General features: G+C 34.0%; 1 protein-coding gene across 1 annotated transcript in view; it reads right to left on the bottom strand.

Moving 5' to 3' along the window:
• The window catches only part of LOC121406859 (unconventional myosin-XVIIIa-like), a 67,645-nt gene that overhangs the window by 30,341 nt on the left and 17,677 nt on the right, over positions 1 to 19,627 (bottom strand). Inside the window, exons 3-4 of the mRNA XM_041597729.1 lie at positions 15,004 to 15,222; positions 7,367 to 7,543 (exon numbers count right to left, since the gene is read on the bottom strand). Coding sequence (XP_041453663.1) covers positions 7,367 to 7,543; positions 15,004 to 15,222 — 396 coding nt within the window. The remainder of the gene's footprint in view (positions 1 to 7,366; positions 7,544 to 15,003; positions 15,223 to 19,627) is intronic.

The raw sequence follows: 19,627 nt of genomic DNA, 5'->3' as shown, positions 1-19,627 counted from the left end.
GATGTATATGACTAATCCAGTCTTCATATTTCTAATACCGTGTTTACACTTGATCGGCTTTTGCATAGGCTTTTTCATAGTGTGTAATCGCGATTAACTTGCATCCGCTCTCGGTTCAGAATCTGCAATTTTGCACCACCAAAGTAGTAGGTTCAGAACCGCGAGCCAATGCAGAATCGGCTTTCTTACTACATGTAAACAGAAAGCCAAGTCTGCATCGGCAATTGGCCCATATTTCATTTACTTTACCGTTGTGACGTACTTCAAATCGCACGGATCCAGCGTTGTCTTTATTATGACGAATATTGTTGGTGCATGGGTCATTTCAGGTTTTTCCCCAAAAAGCCGATTCTGAATCCCGAGCCGATGCAGTGTGTAAACGTGGTGCAAGATAAACCCAAAAGCCGATTCTGCATCGGCTCGCAGTTCTGAACCAAAAGCCGATCACATGTAATATTACGGTATAAGTGACATATGGATAGCACTTACACGCAATGTGTCAGTGCTGTAATATATCTGGCAAACTTCTTTTTAGGATTTACAAGGAGTTAAAATGCTTCACCATCTATATTCTTGCATACAACAAATTTGAAAGATGTTGAACAACAGTGAACAAGGGGCTCTTTAAAAGCAATGGAATTAGCAAAGCAATATAAAAAAAATAAGTAGCTTTTTTCAAATAGTGACCAGGGGAGCGTTTCATCAATATTTTCATCCGACAAGTTGTCAGATCTGACATCTTTCCATGATTTTGACTGGCTGAGAGGCACTGTTCCTATGGTAACTGTCGGATAAAATGGGACTTGTCGGATAAAATGTCCGACAAGTCCTTTCATGAAACGCCCACCAGGACTGGTTCCATGACATTTGCTCCGCCGACAATTGCTCCAAGTAAATTCCACACACTGATGGAATGACAAACCCTGGATTTAACATCATACCCTATCCTTAACCTAACCCTAAACCCTATTGCAACCCTAACTGTATATATCAGGCAAAATATAAAGCCCGGAGCAATTGTTGCAGGAGCAAATGTTGTGTCACCCCAGGAACCAACAAATGTGGAGGTACAAAAACCAATCTAGTGGCAAGGACAAATCAACCCTTTTTCATCACCATTTTTTTTATCATCATTATTATTCAGTATTAATTACTGAAAATCAGTACTACTCGGCAGTTCTGATGAACATCCACTCTTTGTCTAAAATCTGTAACATTCTTATTTCTTTTGAAGGTTGTTTTTTCCTGTTTTCTTGATTTTCAACTTCAACAAAAATAACAAGAACTTCTTGCTTATTATCTTCCTGATTTGCTGAGAGAAAAATTGTTGTGCCTTTTTTCTACACCAGAGTAATACAAGAGATTGTGGTATATGTACACTTTATATTGACTCTAACACAAGCAATGTCAAGTCAATGTCATAAAGTGCTAATGCTGGATTTAAAAATACAAACAGTGTCAAAATCATCCCAAGGTACAGAGTCAAATTAATACCATATAAAGAGTCAAGTGAACATTTTTCTAACACCAATCTTTTCGCAGTATTGTGGAAGTTAGTGCTAAACTGTGAAAACTGTAGTATACTCTACACATACATACATGTACTATATATCAGACCTTGATTATAAAGCCCATAATATCACATGTAACTATTTTTTGCCATGAATGTATCAGAGTAATTCAAATATTAGGTTTCAAGGACTGGTTTCCAAACCTGCAATCCCACGACTTTGTACTTATTAGCCAAATCATCAGGAAATATGTGAGCATTTTTATTTAATGATGTACAAATTGTGGTCGCTGCATGGCACTGTGCTACAAACAGAAATGAACATAACCAAATAAAAATGAAACAAAAACTAACCAATGGATTAATTGCTTCACTTAGAGTATTAATCAACAAACTATTCACATTTGTGACAACAGATTAAGGTTTATATTTTCTTTCATTTTTAAGCTGCAACAATGCATTTCAGTGATTGCTTATTTTAAAGTGGAAATTAGAATCAGCAGATTGAGTAAAAAAAAAACATATTACATCTAAATTAATTTTAGATTAATTAGAAAAATGAATTTGCTATTAGAATAAAATGTTGAGCAAAAAATTTTGCTAGCTTGTGTGATGGTTTATTTCAATCTAATAAAAGTGCTTACCTTTCCAGTTTTCTATTGATTTACAAAAAAATAAAAAAAGAGAATTATTTCAATTGTTTAAAATAAATATTTTATTTGTCGAATATACATGGATATCAGCTGTGAATACCAAACAGTAAAACTCTTGATTTAATTTAAGAAAAAAAATATTTTTAATCTCTAAGGATTTAATTTCAAATTCTTAAATATTTAAATCAAAATCATTTCAGGTTCAATATGAATCCAGCATTCCATTGGTCAAATATTCACAGCCAATCTGGATTTTCTGTGTATATCCATGAGAATTGTAATATCAACTAATTCTTGTGTTCTAAAAAGTAATCCTTTTTAGGGGCTACTTGAATTAGAACATTGTAGTAGGATATTGAGTAGATTACCAAAAGAATGAAAATAACCAATTGGATTTCAGTTCGGAATTTAGCTTTAAATCAGTAAATAATTGAAATACATTTTCTACTTTTTTAGCTTGAAAATAGGTGAAATTTTATTGTAAGCACTAAAGAGTAGAATTATTCTTTGATATTTATAGTACTGTAAATTGTGTGTACATGTACAAGTATGTATGTACATGTACATGTATGAAAGAGAAAATAACACATACACGTATATTCCTAAACAAAATTTTAAAGAGCCCTCCCCCATCCTTCCTTTCCCCAACAAACACGCTAAAACAAATTATTTTTGGTAGTGATTTTTTTACCTGATTGCTAAGAAAGCATGAATGCTTGCAGGAAAGCAACCAGAGGACTGATGGCTTAAGGTCCTCTCCAAGGGACCTGGCAATGAGGATTAATGCCTTACCAAAAGGCACTGGTGCACCAAATGAAAATAAAAGTTACTCGAATCCATAACCCCTGCTCTACCGACTGAACTATATAAACTTAGAAATTTGACATGCCCCGGCTTAACATGATCATTCAATATGAATGAACTTAATATTGTGCAGAAACCAATATGCATAATAATATAATGAACAAATTTGGACCTGTGACCTAAAGGTCAGTCACCCTTTCCATAATAATCTCTGAGAGAAGATAAGACAGTCAGGTCATTAGATGTGACCTGACTGTATTTTGGTGTCATCTACCCAGACACCAAACATTTTTAATATCTGGTGAATATTTCCAAAGATATCATGCTGAAACCAACTTGCATATATAATGAGCCATGACCTTTGACCTGCAAACTCTGAATTCAAACTTAGCCTGATATTTGGTGTCATCTACCTACACATCAAAAAAATTTAAAATCTGTTGAATATTTCAGAAGTTATCATGCAGAACCAACCATATGAGCTGTGACCTTTGACCTGCACACTCCGAATTCGAACTTAGCCTGTACTTTGGTGTCATCTACCTACACACCAAATTTTTGTTCAATCTGTTGAATATTTCATTAAGTTATCATGCAGAAACCAACTCGCATATGAGCTGTTACCTTTGACCTGCGCACTAGGAATTCGAACTTAGCCTGTACATTATTGTCATCTACCTACACACCACAATTTTTTTCAATCTGTTCATAAGTTATCAATGTTTCAATATTTCATAAGTTATCAAGCGGAAACCAACTCACATATTTAATGAGCTGTGACATTTGACCTATGACTTGCAGACTCCGAATTCAAACTTAGCCTGTATTTTGGTGTAACCTACCTATTGCACGGAAACCAAGTGGGGGACGGATGGACAGGGGCATTAAGACAGGGGCAACGCTTAATGCCCCCTCCGGACTTCGTCTGCGGGGGCATAAAAACGAGTTTGGATTACCTCCATAGATTTACTTGACCATATTTGGCTCACTGGAGCAAATTACAAAGCTAACCCCTTTCTAGTTCCTGAAAATGAATGATATCTATTAAAAAGGTTTATTTCAATATTTTGGCTTGATACCTTTCAAAGTTTCAATTGATTTTACATATTTTCTTTTAATTTCCATGCAAAAATGCCAAATGAAAACTTATATTATGATAAAATGGAAACATTAAGCGATTATTGTATGTCTAATGTTTTTTTTAATAATCCTAAACAGAAAATAATGTGCTATATTATATAGTGTATACAATGGTCTTTGATGGTATGAATGGGGATTATTGACACAGCAAGTCATCCAAAAATGCCTTGCTCTATTACAGGGACATCAGGGAAATGCAATAAAAATTGGATTTATATTTTTACAACCCCTAGGCATATCTGAATTGAGAGTTAAGTGATTCCCAACCTCACAATGTGGGAGATATATGACCAATATGTAAACACAAAACAGGGATGATCAATATACTATACATAATATCATGCAAAAACTATGGAACGGAGAGGGAATTGCAGTTAGGATATTTAGAGCACTAGTAGATCAAATGTTCTTGACAAATCAAATTCATTTTCTTTATTCCCATGGTCTTTTTCTCTGTGTGGAAAAACTGCAAATGTATATATTTCATGGGTATATCCTTGTAATGGTTTATATGAACAGGGTTCAATAGTTTCACTGGTATTCTGCTTCCTCGTTTTAACTGCTCATTTTGCTGATAGGACTTGGTACAAAATATCATTATACTACCAATAACCACATCATATTTTCATGTACATCATAAAACAGTTGAAGTATACATACCTGTAGGGGTAGGAGGTAAAGGATAAAGAATAGGAAGAAGGAAACAGATCCGGAGGAGCAGATGACAACAAAGAAAAAGATGGAAGAGGAGGAGGAAAAGAGGAAGGAGGGGAAGAGGTAGAGGTAGAGGTAGAAGAGAAGGAGGAAGGAAAGAGTAAGGAGCAGAAAAAGAAGAAAGAGAATTACAAGGAGGAGGATGAGAATGAGGAGAAGGAGAAGGAGAAGGAGAAGAACAAGAACAAGAAGAAGGAGAAGGAGGAGGGGGAGGAGGAGGAAGATGAGATTACAGAATATTATATAATTTTGATAATACACAGGGGGGTGGAGGGATATGAAGGGAACAATGGAAGTATAGGCATGATAAAAAGTGGAACCTTCAAGCAACTATACAGAACTCCAATTGAGACACTCAAGTAAGGAAGACGCTCTTGTCTCCAATTGCATGTAATAACCAATAAATCTCAACTACTTAAATGGGTCACTTAAAGGGCCATGTGTCTCAATTACAATCAGAATCTTCATTATTCTCCCATGACCTGAAGGCGAAAAGCACTTTCATTCATCCCTGTAATATATTCTTGAACTGAACATTGCCATATAGGTGAAGAAACTGAGTCTTCATGGCAACAAGAAACAAGAGAATTTGCCACTAAAATTAAACCTAGCATGTATCATGTGTATTTCTATTTGATTTGAAATGAATATAACAATATATCTAGAAGAAAATATGCAGAAAGATACAGATATAAAACAAGAATGGAAAGAGGAAAAACAGCAAAGAAATAAGATGTAAAAAAAATGACTTTAAAATGTGTGCTATATATATATGTCAAGTGCAGTATGTTTGTGGAGTGTGGGATAGACATTTTTCATTAATCTCATACAGTAATTATTCCCTCTTCACATGTATGCACTTCTATTCAAGTTATGTTTCCTTGTGAATTAGGAATTTTAATGCAAAGCATTCGTCCTTACCCTCTGAATGTCAGTAAATGGGTGAGATACGATTTGAAACGATACTCCTAATAAATAGAGACTCCATCTATCATGTTTAATTCCATTTAAAAGAAGTGACTCACGCCATAAATTAGAAGAACTGCACTGAATTTACATCAATTTACCTCAGGCTTGGTGTAAATTCATATAAAGGTATATAAATGAGAACTCTTCTACACACAAAACCATCACTTATGTTGGCTATCAGTTTCCATTTATGCCTCCTAAATTGAGTACTTTTACAACACCATTAATATTCATCAATTACATTGGGCTATCAGTTTCCATTTATGCCTGATAAAATGGTTTAAGTTTCTGTTCATCATGATCTGTCCAATCTAACCAATAAGGAAGAGATACTATTCAAAATTGAATTATTCTGTAATTTCTGAGTTTTATTTTTGGCTTACAGACAATATAGGCCTATAGCTTACATTTACATACTTATCTCAACACTAGGAGATAGGTCATTTCTTATATCAGCCCCACAACTATGGTATAAACTTCCCCTTGACAATAGGAATTCAACAACTTAACATGATTTCAAACTAAAATTATAAAAATCTTTTTAATCCAGTAGTATGTACAGCATCTGTGGAACTCTTGCAGCACAATAGAATATATCTAAGTAGTTTTGCGCTATATAAATGTATATTATTATTATAGATATCAATCATCCGATAAGCTTGGTTTACAAATTCGGTTTTTACATTACATGCTCTAAAGATTACACTTTTTGAACCCCTGGAATACCTTTTAGGGGTTTCAGAAATGTCTATCTTAACCCCACACTATTTACATAGCCAGAGCTAACGCCTTACCTCGGACTATAGCACAGCTCATAAATACTGATGACTTTGCCACTGAGCACATGTTTAACATGAAGTGTCGACTTCAGTGATTGGCTGATACTGCAATTGCCGGGCAAGCGCTGCAATAAGCCGACACCCCTGCCATTTAGCAGGACCAGATAGTACAGTACTAGCCCACTTTAGCAAAATCTGGCCTAAAGGACAAGTCCACCCCAACCATTAGTTGATTTGAATAAATAGAGAAAAATCCAACCAGCATAACACTGAAAATTTCATCATAATCGGATGTAAAATAAGAAAGTTATGACATTTTAAAGTTTTGTTTAATTTCACTAAACAGTTATATGTACACCCTGGTCCGTATGCAAATGAGGAGACTGATGTCGTCATCCACTCACTATTTCTTTTGTACCGGTATTTCATTAAATGAAGTATGAATTATTCTAATTTTCTCCTCATTGTCAAGTGACAAAAAGATCAATTCTTCCCTGAACACGTGGAATTAGCATGGATTTAATACTATATGGTTCAGACAAGGTGGTCCTTATCGTAAATCTGTAAAAATGAAATATTATATTATTCAAACAATAAAAAACAAAAGAAATAATGAGTGATGGACACCATCGACTGTCTCATTTGCATGTCACTGACATGTGCATATATAACTTTCTTATTTTACATCCGATTTTGATGAAATTTTTAGCAATTTGCTCGTTGGATTTTCTATATTTATTAAAATCATCATTTTTCTGGGGTGGACTTGACCTTTAACACTTTGATGAGTTCCTTACCTTGTCTGAGTAGACAGAAAGCTGGTGCGTAGGGTTGATGATGATGAGGTTGCGTCCGGCGTAGCTATGGATGAGGTTGGCTCCATAACGCTGTCTCAGGGTATGGAGGACACTTGATTCGTTCAAGAACTGCAGCGTAGCTAGATCCTCGGCTCTGTCAAATTGGGGAGGATTTGCCTATGGACACAATAAGTCAAAGAAAAAGTATATTTAGTGTGTGCTTGTTAAAATCACATTTTGAAACTTTAATAGTGGTCCAAGGTTTTTTTTAATCAACGGTCTGAAACCATGATTGATCCAAATTGATGCATTGATAAATCTATAGCACATCTACATGTACATGTAGGAAGAAAGAGTCCAATAATGAAACTTAAAAGCAGGATTTTGTCACAGAGAGCTATAAAATTCACATATGTTGCTGAGATTACTGTTAAGTAAGTTTATGAGGATTCATTAAACATAAATGGGGAGTTCAATAATGCTGTATAACTTACATATCGGTAACATTCATGAATTTTAGTGATATGTACATGTATTTGGCTCATATTTATGAATATGAGCAAAATGGGGGGGGGGGTCTTTCATTAGATCTTTTTCAAACTCCTGTTGGGATCATTACCATCATCGTATGTTACATTTGAAATAAGCTGAATGTAATGCCTTACAAACATGTACATGTATATAATGACAGAGAAGAAAGAATTTCAAATATGCAAGTACCAAAAGTCCATAAAATAATCTTAAAAAATCTTCAACTTTTAAAGTGAAGTTTAAAGATCTCAGTTTTCTTGACTGTCTAGATTTTTCCATCAAATCTAACAATCTACATGTAGATAAAAAATGACATATATATATATATGGATATCTAGAACAGAAGCTGACATCACAGATGTTTTGAATCAATCTACATGTCTGTACAGTACGACAAACGCAGTTGAAAGAGAAATAACATGGCAATGATGTACGAGATGATTGGAAAACATGACCTTCCCAATGACCTTGAATTGCACTAGTTCAGGTCAAAGGTCAAGTTGAAAGTCACCTTGATGTAACACAAACAAGGTAGAGTGTTCACTAGATAACCATATATGGGAAGAAAATGAGTCATACATTGAGAAGAAAACTGGGGAAAAAAGACATCATCAGGGTTTAAAGACAAATAGCAGTGGTGGTAATGAGTACAGAATTCAATATGACACACAAGTGTCTTGCTCTTTTTTTTATGATAAAATGTGCAAAATAATTATTGAAAAAATTGTGAATTGCTGTGAAATGAGTAATAAAAAGCATGACACTTCACCAAATTGTCAGGTCTTTTTCCAAGCAATAATGCACTGTCCCACGTGTGCTTATCTGCATAGGTGATCTTCAGTATGATCATTTTTCAGCTAAGATTTCACAAGTTCACAAAGTTCAGTTTACAATGTGCATGTAGGTAATGTACCGTATTAGATTGAGATCTAGGATGATACAGTGATAATTAAACTTGATTTTACAGACTTTCTCATGAAATTAGTGTTTACTGCAACTACTTTCCTTTATCTTTATTTTGCACACTGATGTTGCAAACTTGCACATTCGTACAATTAAATTGAACAATCTATATAATAATCATAATAAGTATCAATGGTGCAATATGGAAATCTTGAATTAAAGGAAATAAAATTGTCATTATCATCCCCAAACATTAATTCAGCGTGCAAAGAGTTAAGGATTAAATGTTTTGTAGATTGTAGTTTGATTGTCGTTGAAATTTGTAATTGATTGCAAATCCTTGTGTCAATGGGCCCTATTGAAATGCAGAACAGTACATACGTGTACATGTACAGTTCATTTATCAACTTCAAAATTTATCACTTAGCAAACAAACTTGAATATTTCATTTCCTGATCAGGGTCTATCACAAAACATGTGATTATGGGGAATTTAGCATGCGTGCAAATATCAAAGAAAAGTCATTTGTCGAACTCGTAATGATTATTTGTTGTGCAAAGACTGAAGTTGGCCAACAATGTATAACATGAAGTGCAGGGCAAACTTCAACCTACAATAGGTCTTCTACAGATCATATTTTTTGGTGAAGGGCTTCTTTATCTTTCATATTTCTTTTAAAAGAAAAGTTAAAATTCCAAAGCAGGGTTCTTTCTTTATAGAGCCTGTAATGTAAATAATTTTTCGATTGAGAACACTATGACTAGCACACACATTATTGTATTTTCATGTATTAAATTGTATTTGTGCAAAATGCCCTCTGTACCACACAAACATACATATAGGAAGTCCCCCCAAATAAATCCACTATTCAAGAAAGGTACATGTATTTTTCTCGGGATGACATGTGTGAGTTCAATATTACATACCCAATAGGTAATTTATTTCATTTCTTTCAGATTAATGGGACTGTTCTTTCTGTTTCATTTTCAAATTTGGAGCAGTGTTTGGTTCACTGAGTTTTCATTTTTATAGAAGGTACATAAATTTGGGGGTGCCCTACTTCATTTTACAACGTTGTGTTATTAAAGCAGCTGCTTGTATGCTGTAGATAGCAAAATAAATCAATATGTAGAGATAATCCACATAAAAATGAAAGAGAAAACGGTTAATTGCCAATTCGTCCACTACCAACTCCTCCACTCACCACATGGTCTACCTTCATTTAGTCTAATGCCATTGAATCCACCAGCATTTCATCTAACAATCATTTGGTCCAATAACCATTTGGTCCAATCATTACTTCGTCTTATCACCAGTTCGTCTATTACCATTTCGTCTAACCAATTGGTCTTCATGTAATACCCATTTTCTCTTCATTCATTTTGCCCAATTAACACTTTAGTTTAATTACAGTAGACCAAATGGTACATGTATATGGACTAAATGGCTATTGGACCACCTAGATATTAGACGGAATGGCATTAGACTAAATGAAAGTAGACCATGTGGTGAGTGGACAAAATGGTGGTAGACCAAATGATATTAGACGAGTTGGATTTTGGACGAATTGGCATTAGACGAATTGGAAATAAGCCAAGAAAACTGTATTCCTTTCAACCCCTCCACCCCCTCCCCTTCAGCCTCTCATAAGTGCTTACGGTATGTGTACATGTATGTTGACTTTTCAGCTTTTTAGAATAACTTTCCCTTTTTAGTTTTGAGATAATGAACAGAACTTGTTACATGTACATACTGTGCATGTCCATCATTGAGCTTCTAAATATATTACACTGGAAACCAGGGTGTTGAGAGTGGGTTACACATGAATGGAGCAAACACATTCACTGGTTAGATTCACACCTCACTGAGTATCAGGTGCCCCTGTCAGTAATCAGTCATGTGACAAGTCACATGCCTGACTGCAGAATCTCTGAGGTTCACTGCAAGGCTGGTGCACAAACTCATTCAACATGATGTAACAATATCTTGCTGTACATTCATGGTACAGGCGTTTACTAGTAGTCCAATGAGCTACATGTATAAACCAAATAATTTTTATAAAATCAAAGTTAATTTTAGCTAAGAAATATAGGAAACAAACAGGGCTGGGATTTTCAAAAATGTCAGTATATGATAGAGTTTCAGAAGAAGTAAATAATAAAGTTGAAAGGGTACAGATTACAAGACAAGCAGCATAATACATGTTGAACAGGTTTATCAGTATCACATTCCTTGTTCTTTGAGGATTAGGGGGGTGGGGGTTTACATGTACAAAACTGAAATGAAAAATATAAACATGTAGCATCAAATGACTGCTTAAAGAATTCTTTCAAGCAGTCTGTTTCAAATATCATTTTAAAAAAGGCTTTTTATAATATTTACAGTATACACTGAATACAAAATTTACGTACAAGGGCCAGTTTCATCACTGATACAACTCCATGTACACACGTTCATGTACATGTATGTCTCAAATTGCCTCCAGCAAAAAGACAACATTGTATGTAGTGCGGCTAGTGCCCAAGTTTTCCATTTTCCCTTGCATATATCATTCCGTTTCGAAATTTTGCATTAATATGACAATATAAAGTTAGCATCCTGTTAATAACAATAACTAGCAAAAGAAATAAGGAGAATTACATGAAAAGAAAAAATGGTATTTCCTAGTTGTGTACAGTTCAGAAATGGAAATACACTATGATTAATACCCTGATTCACTGAAGATAAAGAATGAAGTGAACCACAAATTACAAGCAGAGAATCCGATCTAAAGTAATTTCACAATTGAGTAGGCAGATTTCTTTACAAAATATTGTTCAAATATCTGGGTCTTTCGATGTAGTTCTAAAGGAATGTAATTTACGTGCAGATGAGGATTACCATGAGGGTGTATCCCAAACAGAGTTCATTGTACTTTGTACACACAATATGGCACACAACGTAGATTTGGTTTGACAGGAAATAACTGATATTGTAATACATGTTACGATGCATTTACATGTTAATGTAAAGTTAAAATGCATTTACATGTTAATGTAAATTTATCAGTGAAGAAATTAAGTGAAATAATGTAATAAATTAGACTTGTGAATGACCATTTCAAGTTAAATTGCAGAATCAGGTTTGCATGAAAATGTTAGGTACCCATAGATACCAAAATACTGTTTCACATTGCCATGACAATACATATTAAGACTTGTTGATACACAGCTATTTGGGGTTTTTTTCTCATGTACTGTAACCTATATATTCAAGTGAAAATACGCTTTTGTTATTATATTAAAGGGACAAAACTTTCCTTTGAGTACATACACCTGATCAGGGTTGGCGGATTTAAATCACGTTGATTTAAATCGTGATTTAAATCGCGATTTAAATCACCATGATTTTTTTAAAAAATCATTGATTTAAATCACTTCCATTGAAACATGTACAAATCATGGACAAAGTATTTGTTCAATGCAGTTTTAATTCTTCAAGTCAACTGAAAAAAATTTGAATTAACTTTATATCAATAAAAGATCAACAAAGTCTTCATATCTACTTAAAACAAATTAAAATCAAATTAATAAAATCAGGTAATTCCTTAAAAACTACAGATGTATGTTGTCAATAGGTACTCATTTTTTGTAAATTATGTCGAGTTTTTCTTCTGAAATTTTACATTCTTTGTCAGTTATTATTAGTCAATTTCTTTCTTAACATAAAGTTTTCACATAATCCAACTTTTCAGAGAGCAGTTTGTAAAAAAAATATATAATATATAAAAGTCAATGAGAAAAGGTTTGTTGGCAGTTTTCCAGTTTTGATCCTTCGCCTACACATAACTACTTCTGTCATGTAAAATAAAAAAATGATAACTGCATGTAATCAACATATTTAACATGCCTCTTATTTCGTATTGTTACATTTATCATACATTTGATGTTTTAAATAACAATTATAAAAATCACATTAACATAATGTAGTACAGTCATAAGCTTTCTCTTATAAACCTTTTAAGTCACTGCAGCCCATTTTATGTTCAGTGCTACAAATAATGGAAGTTTTGTATCTGCATGTAATAATGGAAAGAGCTCTATAACAACAATTTGCAAAACTCAGAATAAACATTTAACACTGCATTTTAATGTTAAGATGCAGGTACTTCAGTTACAATCATTGGCAGTTGTAAGCTGTGTCTTATTTAAAATAAAATACTTCTTTTTGTAATACATATGTTGTAATTTAAGCAGTTTTGCAGTTTTTATCCTTTAAGTTAAAAGTAAGTAGATTCTTTTTCATACTTCATGGATCAAACAGATTTTTTTTGTAGAGAATATGGGAATGAAAATTGTAGATTAATGTAAAAAAAAAATCACAGTAACAAAATGTAGTATAGTCACCCTTTGACTAAGCTATCTCCTATATTGTTCTCCAAAACTGAGAGTTTTGCATCTATATCTGTAGGCTGTAGCAAGAGAAGAGCTTTTTATCAAAAAGATCCTAAACATATACAGTTGTAGTCTCTCTTTGACTATTGTAAAGCTGTGACTAATTGAAAAAAATCATTGATTTGAATTATTTCTCTTACAATATACATGAATACTAGTAATTGGCAAAGGGTTTGTTGGCAGTTTTGATAAGGGATTTTTTCTCTTGGATTTTTTAAATATTTGAATGAAAAATCCCAGAGGGGAATTTTCTCTACTCACTGGGAATTCCCTATGGAATATTCCTTCATAGGCCTATGTACGATAGAATTAAGTTCAGATACATGATTCCTCAAATTTATCTTTAATTGTCAATTTTTACTGGATTTTAATTACAAAATATGTGGTTAAGAACAATATTAGGGGTGAAATGTATAACATCAATATTGATGTCATTGTAAGAGTAAGGGGGGGGATAATTACCCTTTTTTTCGAAGGAACTTTTAAAAAATCAAAAAAATCAAAAAAATCTGATTTAAATAAAAAAAATCTGATTTAAATCAAATAAATCCGATTTTTTTGATTTTTTTTAAAAATCAAAAAAATCTCCAACCCTGCACCTGATTCTATGTCTGGCAATCCTCCAAAAAGCGCTTTAGCTGTAACGCATGGCTCTTATTTTAATGGTGACCATTTTTTTAGCTTGTTTATTGATATGTGATTCGTGATTGTGATTCTAGCTTTAACCAAAAAAAAAAAACATCCTATATCACATCTTCTCCCTCTCTTAAAAAATATAATTTATAGTATTTTATCATCTTTGTTGTAATAGCTTGAATTACCTCACAACAAATAACTAATTAATGACCACCATGTTATTCTGCCCTTCTCAATGACAAATTTAATGCTACAAAAATAAACCCACTTTCCTTTTGTTAATCTTAAAAAATACTGTTATCGCACGTACGCAGATCATTGCTGTGATATATAACATCCCATGCAGTTTTGAGAAGACCTATTCCTTTTGATACAGATTTGATAAAGCATTTTGTCAGCAGAGAAAAGGTCTCATGTTATTGTTTAATCCAATAAAAGTCTGCGACAATAAAACAAAAAAAATTTGGGTAGCAGTCTTTAAGAAAAATGAGGAGGAAATTGAGATACGACACCAAGAAAATTATTCTCTGTGATATGACACATGTTTTCATGTGATTATTAATGTAGTATGTCTCACAGACCTACCAGTAGTTTTAATAGCTCTGTATCCTACATGTACAATGTGTCTTGGGGTGAAAGGGGGGGTACTCATTCCATGTTGGGATAACATGGACTTAAACTAAAAGAGTTAACTACATGCCTTATTTTAGCAATCCTATAGAAGTATTGTTGTCTAAGTTTCAATTGTTGATATCTTTGGGCCACAGATTAGATAAGCAAATAAAAGGCAATAGTTCTTGGATGACATCTATATAATAATAATAAGTATCAATGGTGCAATATGGTCATATGGATATCTAAAGAACAAGACATGGAAACAATTGTCATTATTATCCCCCAAAAATTAATTCAAGAGTTAAGCACATTAATGTTACTTTTTCTTTAAAAAAACTCTCAAAAATACAATTAGCACATCGCGTGTATCTTTTCCAAAAAGATCGGTTTGAATTTGCAGCATCAGTGGCAGCTTCATTGGAACCCTGTGGCAAATAACAGTATAACAAATGGGTGTCTCAAATATGTTAGAGTATTATCATTCTGAAAAAAAAAGAAAAAAAACTCAATGAACCTTACCTTCTCCACATCTTCCTCCTCCACCTCCAGAACATCCTCTCCTTGTTCTAACTTGACTTTGACCTTTCCTTCCCCCAGTTGATTTGTATCCTCTCCTGATATCCCGTTGGGTGTTTGGGCCAATCTCTTAGCGGCAGAGAAACCCCCGCGGTGGACAAGCCAAACCCTCTCAGCATCCAACCACGCCTTCTCCTGGGCAAGCTGGTCATCGCTTTTGGCCTGTCAAGGACAAAAAAAGAATATTTCAAACTATGAATATCTATAAACTTGTGGTACATGTACTTTTAGAAGTACAAATAATTTAGACATCACACAATCATCAGATGATATAATTCAAAATTTCACATCCAAGAAATGTAAACGGCGCATTTTCAACAACATTACGATGGATATCTCCTGTGAACAAATCAGTTACCTTCAACAAAGCTTCATCCTTCATCAGGAATGCTGCGCGTACAAAGGCATTAAACTATACCTCACTTCCTTTTCAGCTAAAGGCATCACAAATATATCATGAACAAAGATTCAATATTTTAAGTTGTCAATGTTTCCAAATGTACAATCAAAGGCTCAATCATCTTTTTTTCTGTGAAGATTATTTACACTAATGTCAAGTCAAGCATATGTTTGAATATCAACGCCACATTGTTTTAAAAAAATCACCTCCATAATGAAGTCCAAAGGATACATATTAGATATGGTCAAAGAATGGACACTACTACACTTAAACGTGACTTCAGCACAAAATGCAAGACCCAGTCACCAACTTTCCTTGTGCTTCTTTGATGAAAGATGATTTTAAAGACACCCTTCTGACTTACAAATTGCTTGTGGTGAGCATTTAGTTTTATCAAAGGAAGAAGATTGACAAGACAATTCGAAATCTACTACTGTACTCGCAGGATTTGAAGAGAATCAAAGGAATTCTACAAGGAACTGCTACTAATCTGAACAAAAGAGGAACCTTTCCTGGTGTAAACATACATACATGTATGTGTTCAGAAGTTTTTACCTAATTCTGTGTCTGGTAAAATGGTAATTCAAGGGTTGTGTATGCTACAGTGTATGTAGAACAAAACAAGAAGTTAATTTCCAATAAAACCTTGATGGTTCTTACATTAGCATTGGTAAGACTAAGCCTCTTTGCTTGTCTTCTTGCATGAACTTTGGCAGCTCGAGAGTTGGTGGCATACGTAGCACCCGAGCCATCCAAGCCAAGGCGTACTTTCAAGCTCGTACCAGAAGAAATCATGGTTTCACGTCGTCTCAAAATTCCTTCAATGTTTTCAACTCTCAAAGTTGATGAGAAGTATTATGTGTCAGTTGTAAAATTCAAATTCACAAAAGGATTTAAGAGACAGTTTAAATTTAAGGAGCCATGTGAAGTCCCTTACTGTAGATGGTCATGTTATTGTAAAAAATCAGTTCTTGCAAGTTTGTAAGTTCCATATCCAGTTATCCAGAGAAGCTGGCAAAAGCTGGCAAGTAAACAAGACGATGATCAATTTCATGCAACATAAAATAATCAACTTTCCAATCAATATTATTGTAACAACTCTGTACAATATACGACTTACAATTGAAATCAATTGTAAAAACCGATTGTATCTGTTTTGTTACAAGACAATGCATAAGAAAACTCATGAACCACTCCTCAACATCTGCAGAAAAAGTATTTTAAAGTAACCATTTAGACATCGTGACAGATTTGAAAAAAAAAATGAAAGCCAGAATAAAATTGATGATTGGAATAATTAATTCAATTCAAAATATTTTCAAGAGGAGTCTCTGAAATACATACATGTACATGTACCTCATATCCATTGTATGGTACAGTATTCTATGACATAGAAAAAAGAAACACTGACAAATATTCTGATATTAATAGAAAATTGGAAAATGCCAAGACGTGCCATACAATAACTTGCAGTTATGGACCAATTACAGAATAAAAAGGGAAGCATCCATCATTTTTCACAAACTACATGTATAGGGCACGCTCCCAACACTGAAGTAGAATCTCCAAGCATCCAGGGTCCTCCAGTGGGCCCTGGACCCCCGACATAATGGACTTTGAATTTGTAAGATCATGGTGTCCATTTAATAAAGCATACTTCCTTATGTCATGAGTGATGAGTTTACATGTTCAAATAAATTTCACCAGTGGAAAACTCCTGGTACACGTTAAAAATGCTGTTTTAATTGTAACTACAGAATATTACAGTAATTTGCTTTAATAACAATTTTAACAAGTGTTCAAAATTAGGACATCTTAACCAACAAAGTTTAATTTTCAATATTTCATTTTCAACAAATCATGGTTGTTTAAACTGTTAAACAACTACTGTACATGTAACGCTTATAAAATTTAAAACAGCATTTTTACTGTGTATTAATGTACATTTCATGGAAGTAAACGAGGACCAATCAGCCAATAAGAAGCAAGGATTTTAGTAGCTTATCAATGGTCAGTGAAAGTCACTGGCATCTGAAATGCTCCAATGAGCAACCTGGATCCTATAAGGTACTACCAGGGTTCACCACAACACAGGTGAAAATAATCACACTGCATCAATCCCTACAGTACCAACAGTTACCATGGCAATGTAGGTAAACAAATGAACTTGGTGGAGGGAAAGTGGAGATGCACACCAGCACTTCCACTGAAGATGCAGACTCCCTGAACGTCTTGTATAGGGTACATGTACATTGTATACTCAGGAAAGCAATGCACATGATGACGTACTGTACATGTATGTAGAGTTAGTGTTGATGTAATATAATCCAGCCATCAATCAAATGAACATGATCAGAACATTCAAGATCAACCAGTCAACATCTACATGTATTATAAAAAGACATTCATTACACATACCCCAAGTGCATTCAGTGAATTCTGATTCGAGGCCAAGAGGAAATGGAGGAATGATCTGGAGATACATGTACAGTGTATCTAGGGATAATATTTGGAATTTATTTGACAAATAATACTGAAAAGCTGACCGAGACTTTGCAAGAAAGGGTCTACAGTACACAGTACATGTACAAGCTACAGGATTTTACTTTTTTTTAATGTCTTCTAGCACCACATAGTTACATGTACAATTCACAAATACATGTAAATTGAATAAAAGGGGAAAATTAGTCTAGCATTAATCACAGTGATTAACACTTTACACTGTATATTGGTACATGTACATGTACTTGTGTATGTGTAGTATTAAATTCTTCCTGAAAAGAAATTACAATACATAGAGACATGGAGTATGGTTTTTTATGATACAATGTACATGTACATTATGTACATTTATTAAAAAAAAATCATGTTTTTCTATGCAGCATCATATGAATAGAGCCTTTTTAAACTTATGACAGGATTAATTTGTTAGGGTTTTTAACAGAAAATGACAGTACTTCTCACAGTGGGATATATCATCAAGAAAAATAGGAAAATCATAATGAAACTAGAGCTTGAATACTGGTAGTAAAAAATTTTTTTTTTTTTTCCTCCGAAGTCAAAATGAAAAGGGAACTTCAAAACATCTAGGAAATTTAAACAAATGTCTACTCAAAGTCAAACTCATTATTACCAAAGAAACAAAGAAGAGTAATATCTAATTTGCTATTCTGGACATTCCCTCTATCAAGATACAGATGGACATACGGTACTTAATCCCATTTCATTCTTTAATTATAAATTTAAAGCTGTTCAAATATTGATGAACAGTTGGGGCACATTCAGTAATCTCGAGTTCATTGTATAAATTGAGATGTCTAACCAAGCACCGACACTAAAATATAATTTAACAACAGCAGCTAATATCCAACTTGAAATCACCAAATGAAAACAACTTCTGCCACATGAAGAAGGGTACTTCAACAATGATTCTCCAAAAACATGATCATCCTCTGATCAAAAAACAATATTCAATTATAGATCCAAAGTGATGATTATCACTTTCCAACGGAACTGACTCCAGCCACAAGATATGTACATGTATTGTATATAAATTCCTCCAACTGGCGACTCCTCTCACTAACCAGTTCACATGCAAATGACTACGAATCAACCTAAGCAAGTTTATATACAGATGTATGCTGCTTGCTGATAAAATGAATTACTTTCTGGATTGTCATCAGACATTAAACGTGACTGCACAACGCAAGAATTCATTTCCAGATGATGCCAAGCTGGGCTGCCTCCGAGGGGGCAAGGTGCTTTCACTATCATCAAATTTTAAGAAGATGACTGACTGACCGGCCGGCTGCTGTTGGACAGATTCCTTCACTTTTTATTGAGTTAAAGACAATCAATAAATCTTAAAATGGGCCACACTGTCCATTATTAATTCAAGGGCCATCGCCCATTCCACATAATTATCAAAACCTCCATCAGAAATGGTTCCATGACATTTGCTCCGACGACAATTGCTCCGCTTTAAAGTCCACACACTACAGTGTATTCGCATGACCAACTTCAAGCCTGGATTTAAAATCTCACTCTTGACCTAACATACATGTAAAACCCTATTGCAACCCGAACCCTACATGTAAATGTATATCTTACATGAAATACATGCAAAGCCCAGAACAATTGTCGCCGGAGCAAATATTGTGTCCCCTC

Source organism: Lytechinus variegatus, chromosome 2 (assembly GCF_018143015.1).
Source record: "Lytechinus variegatus isolate NC3 chromosome 2, Lvar_3.0, whole genome shotgun sequence".
Lineage (NCBI taxonomy): Eukaryota > Metazoa > Echinodermata > Echinoidea > Temnopleuroida > Toxopneustidae > Lytechinus > Lytechinus variegatus.
Note: the sequence above shows the minus strand (reverse complement) of the source record. Positions and strands in the feature narration are given on the sequence as shown.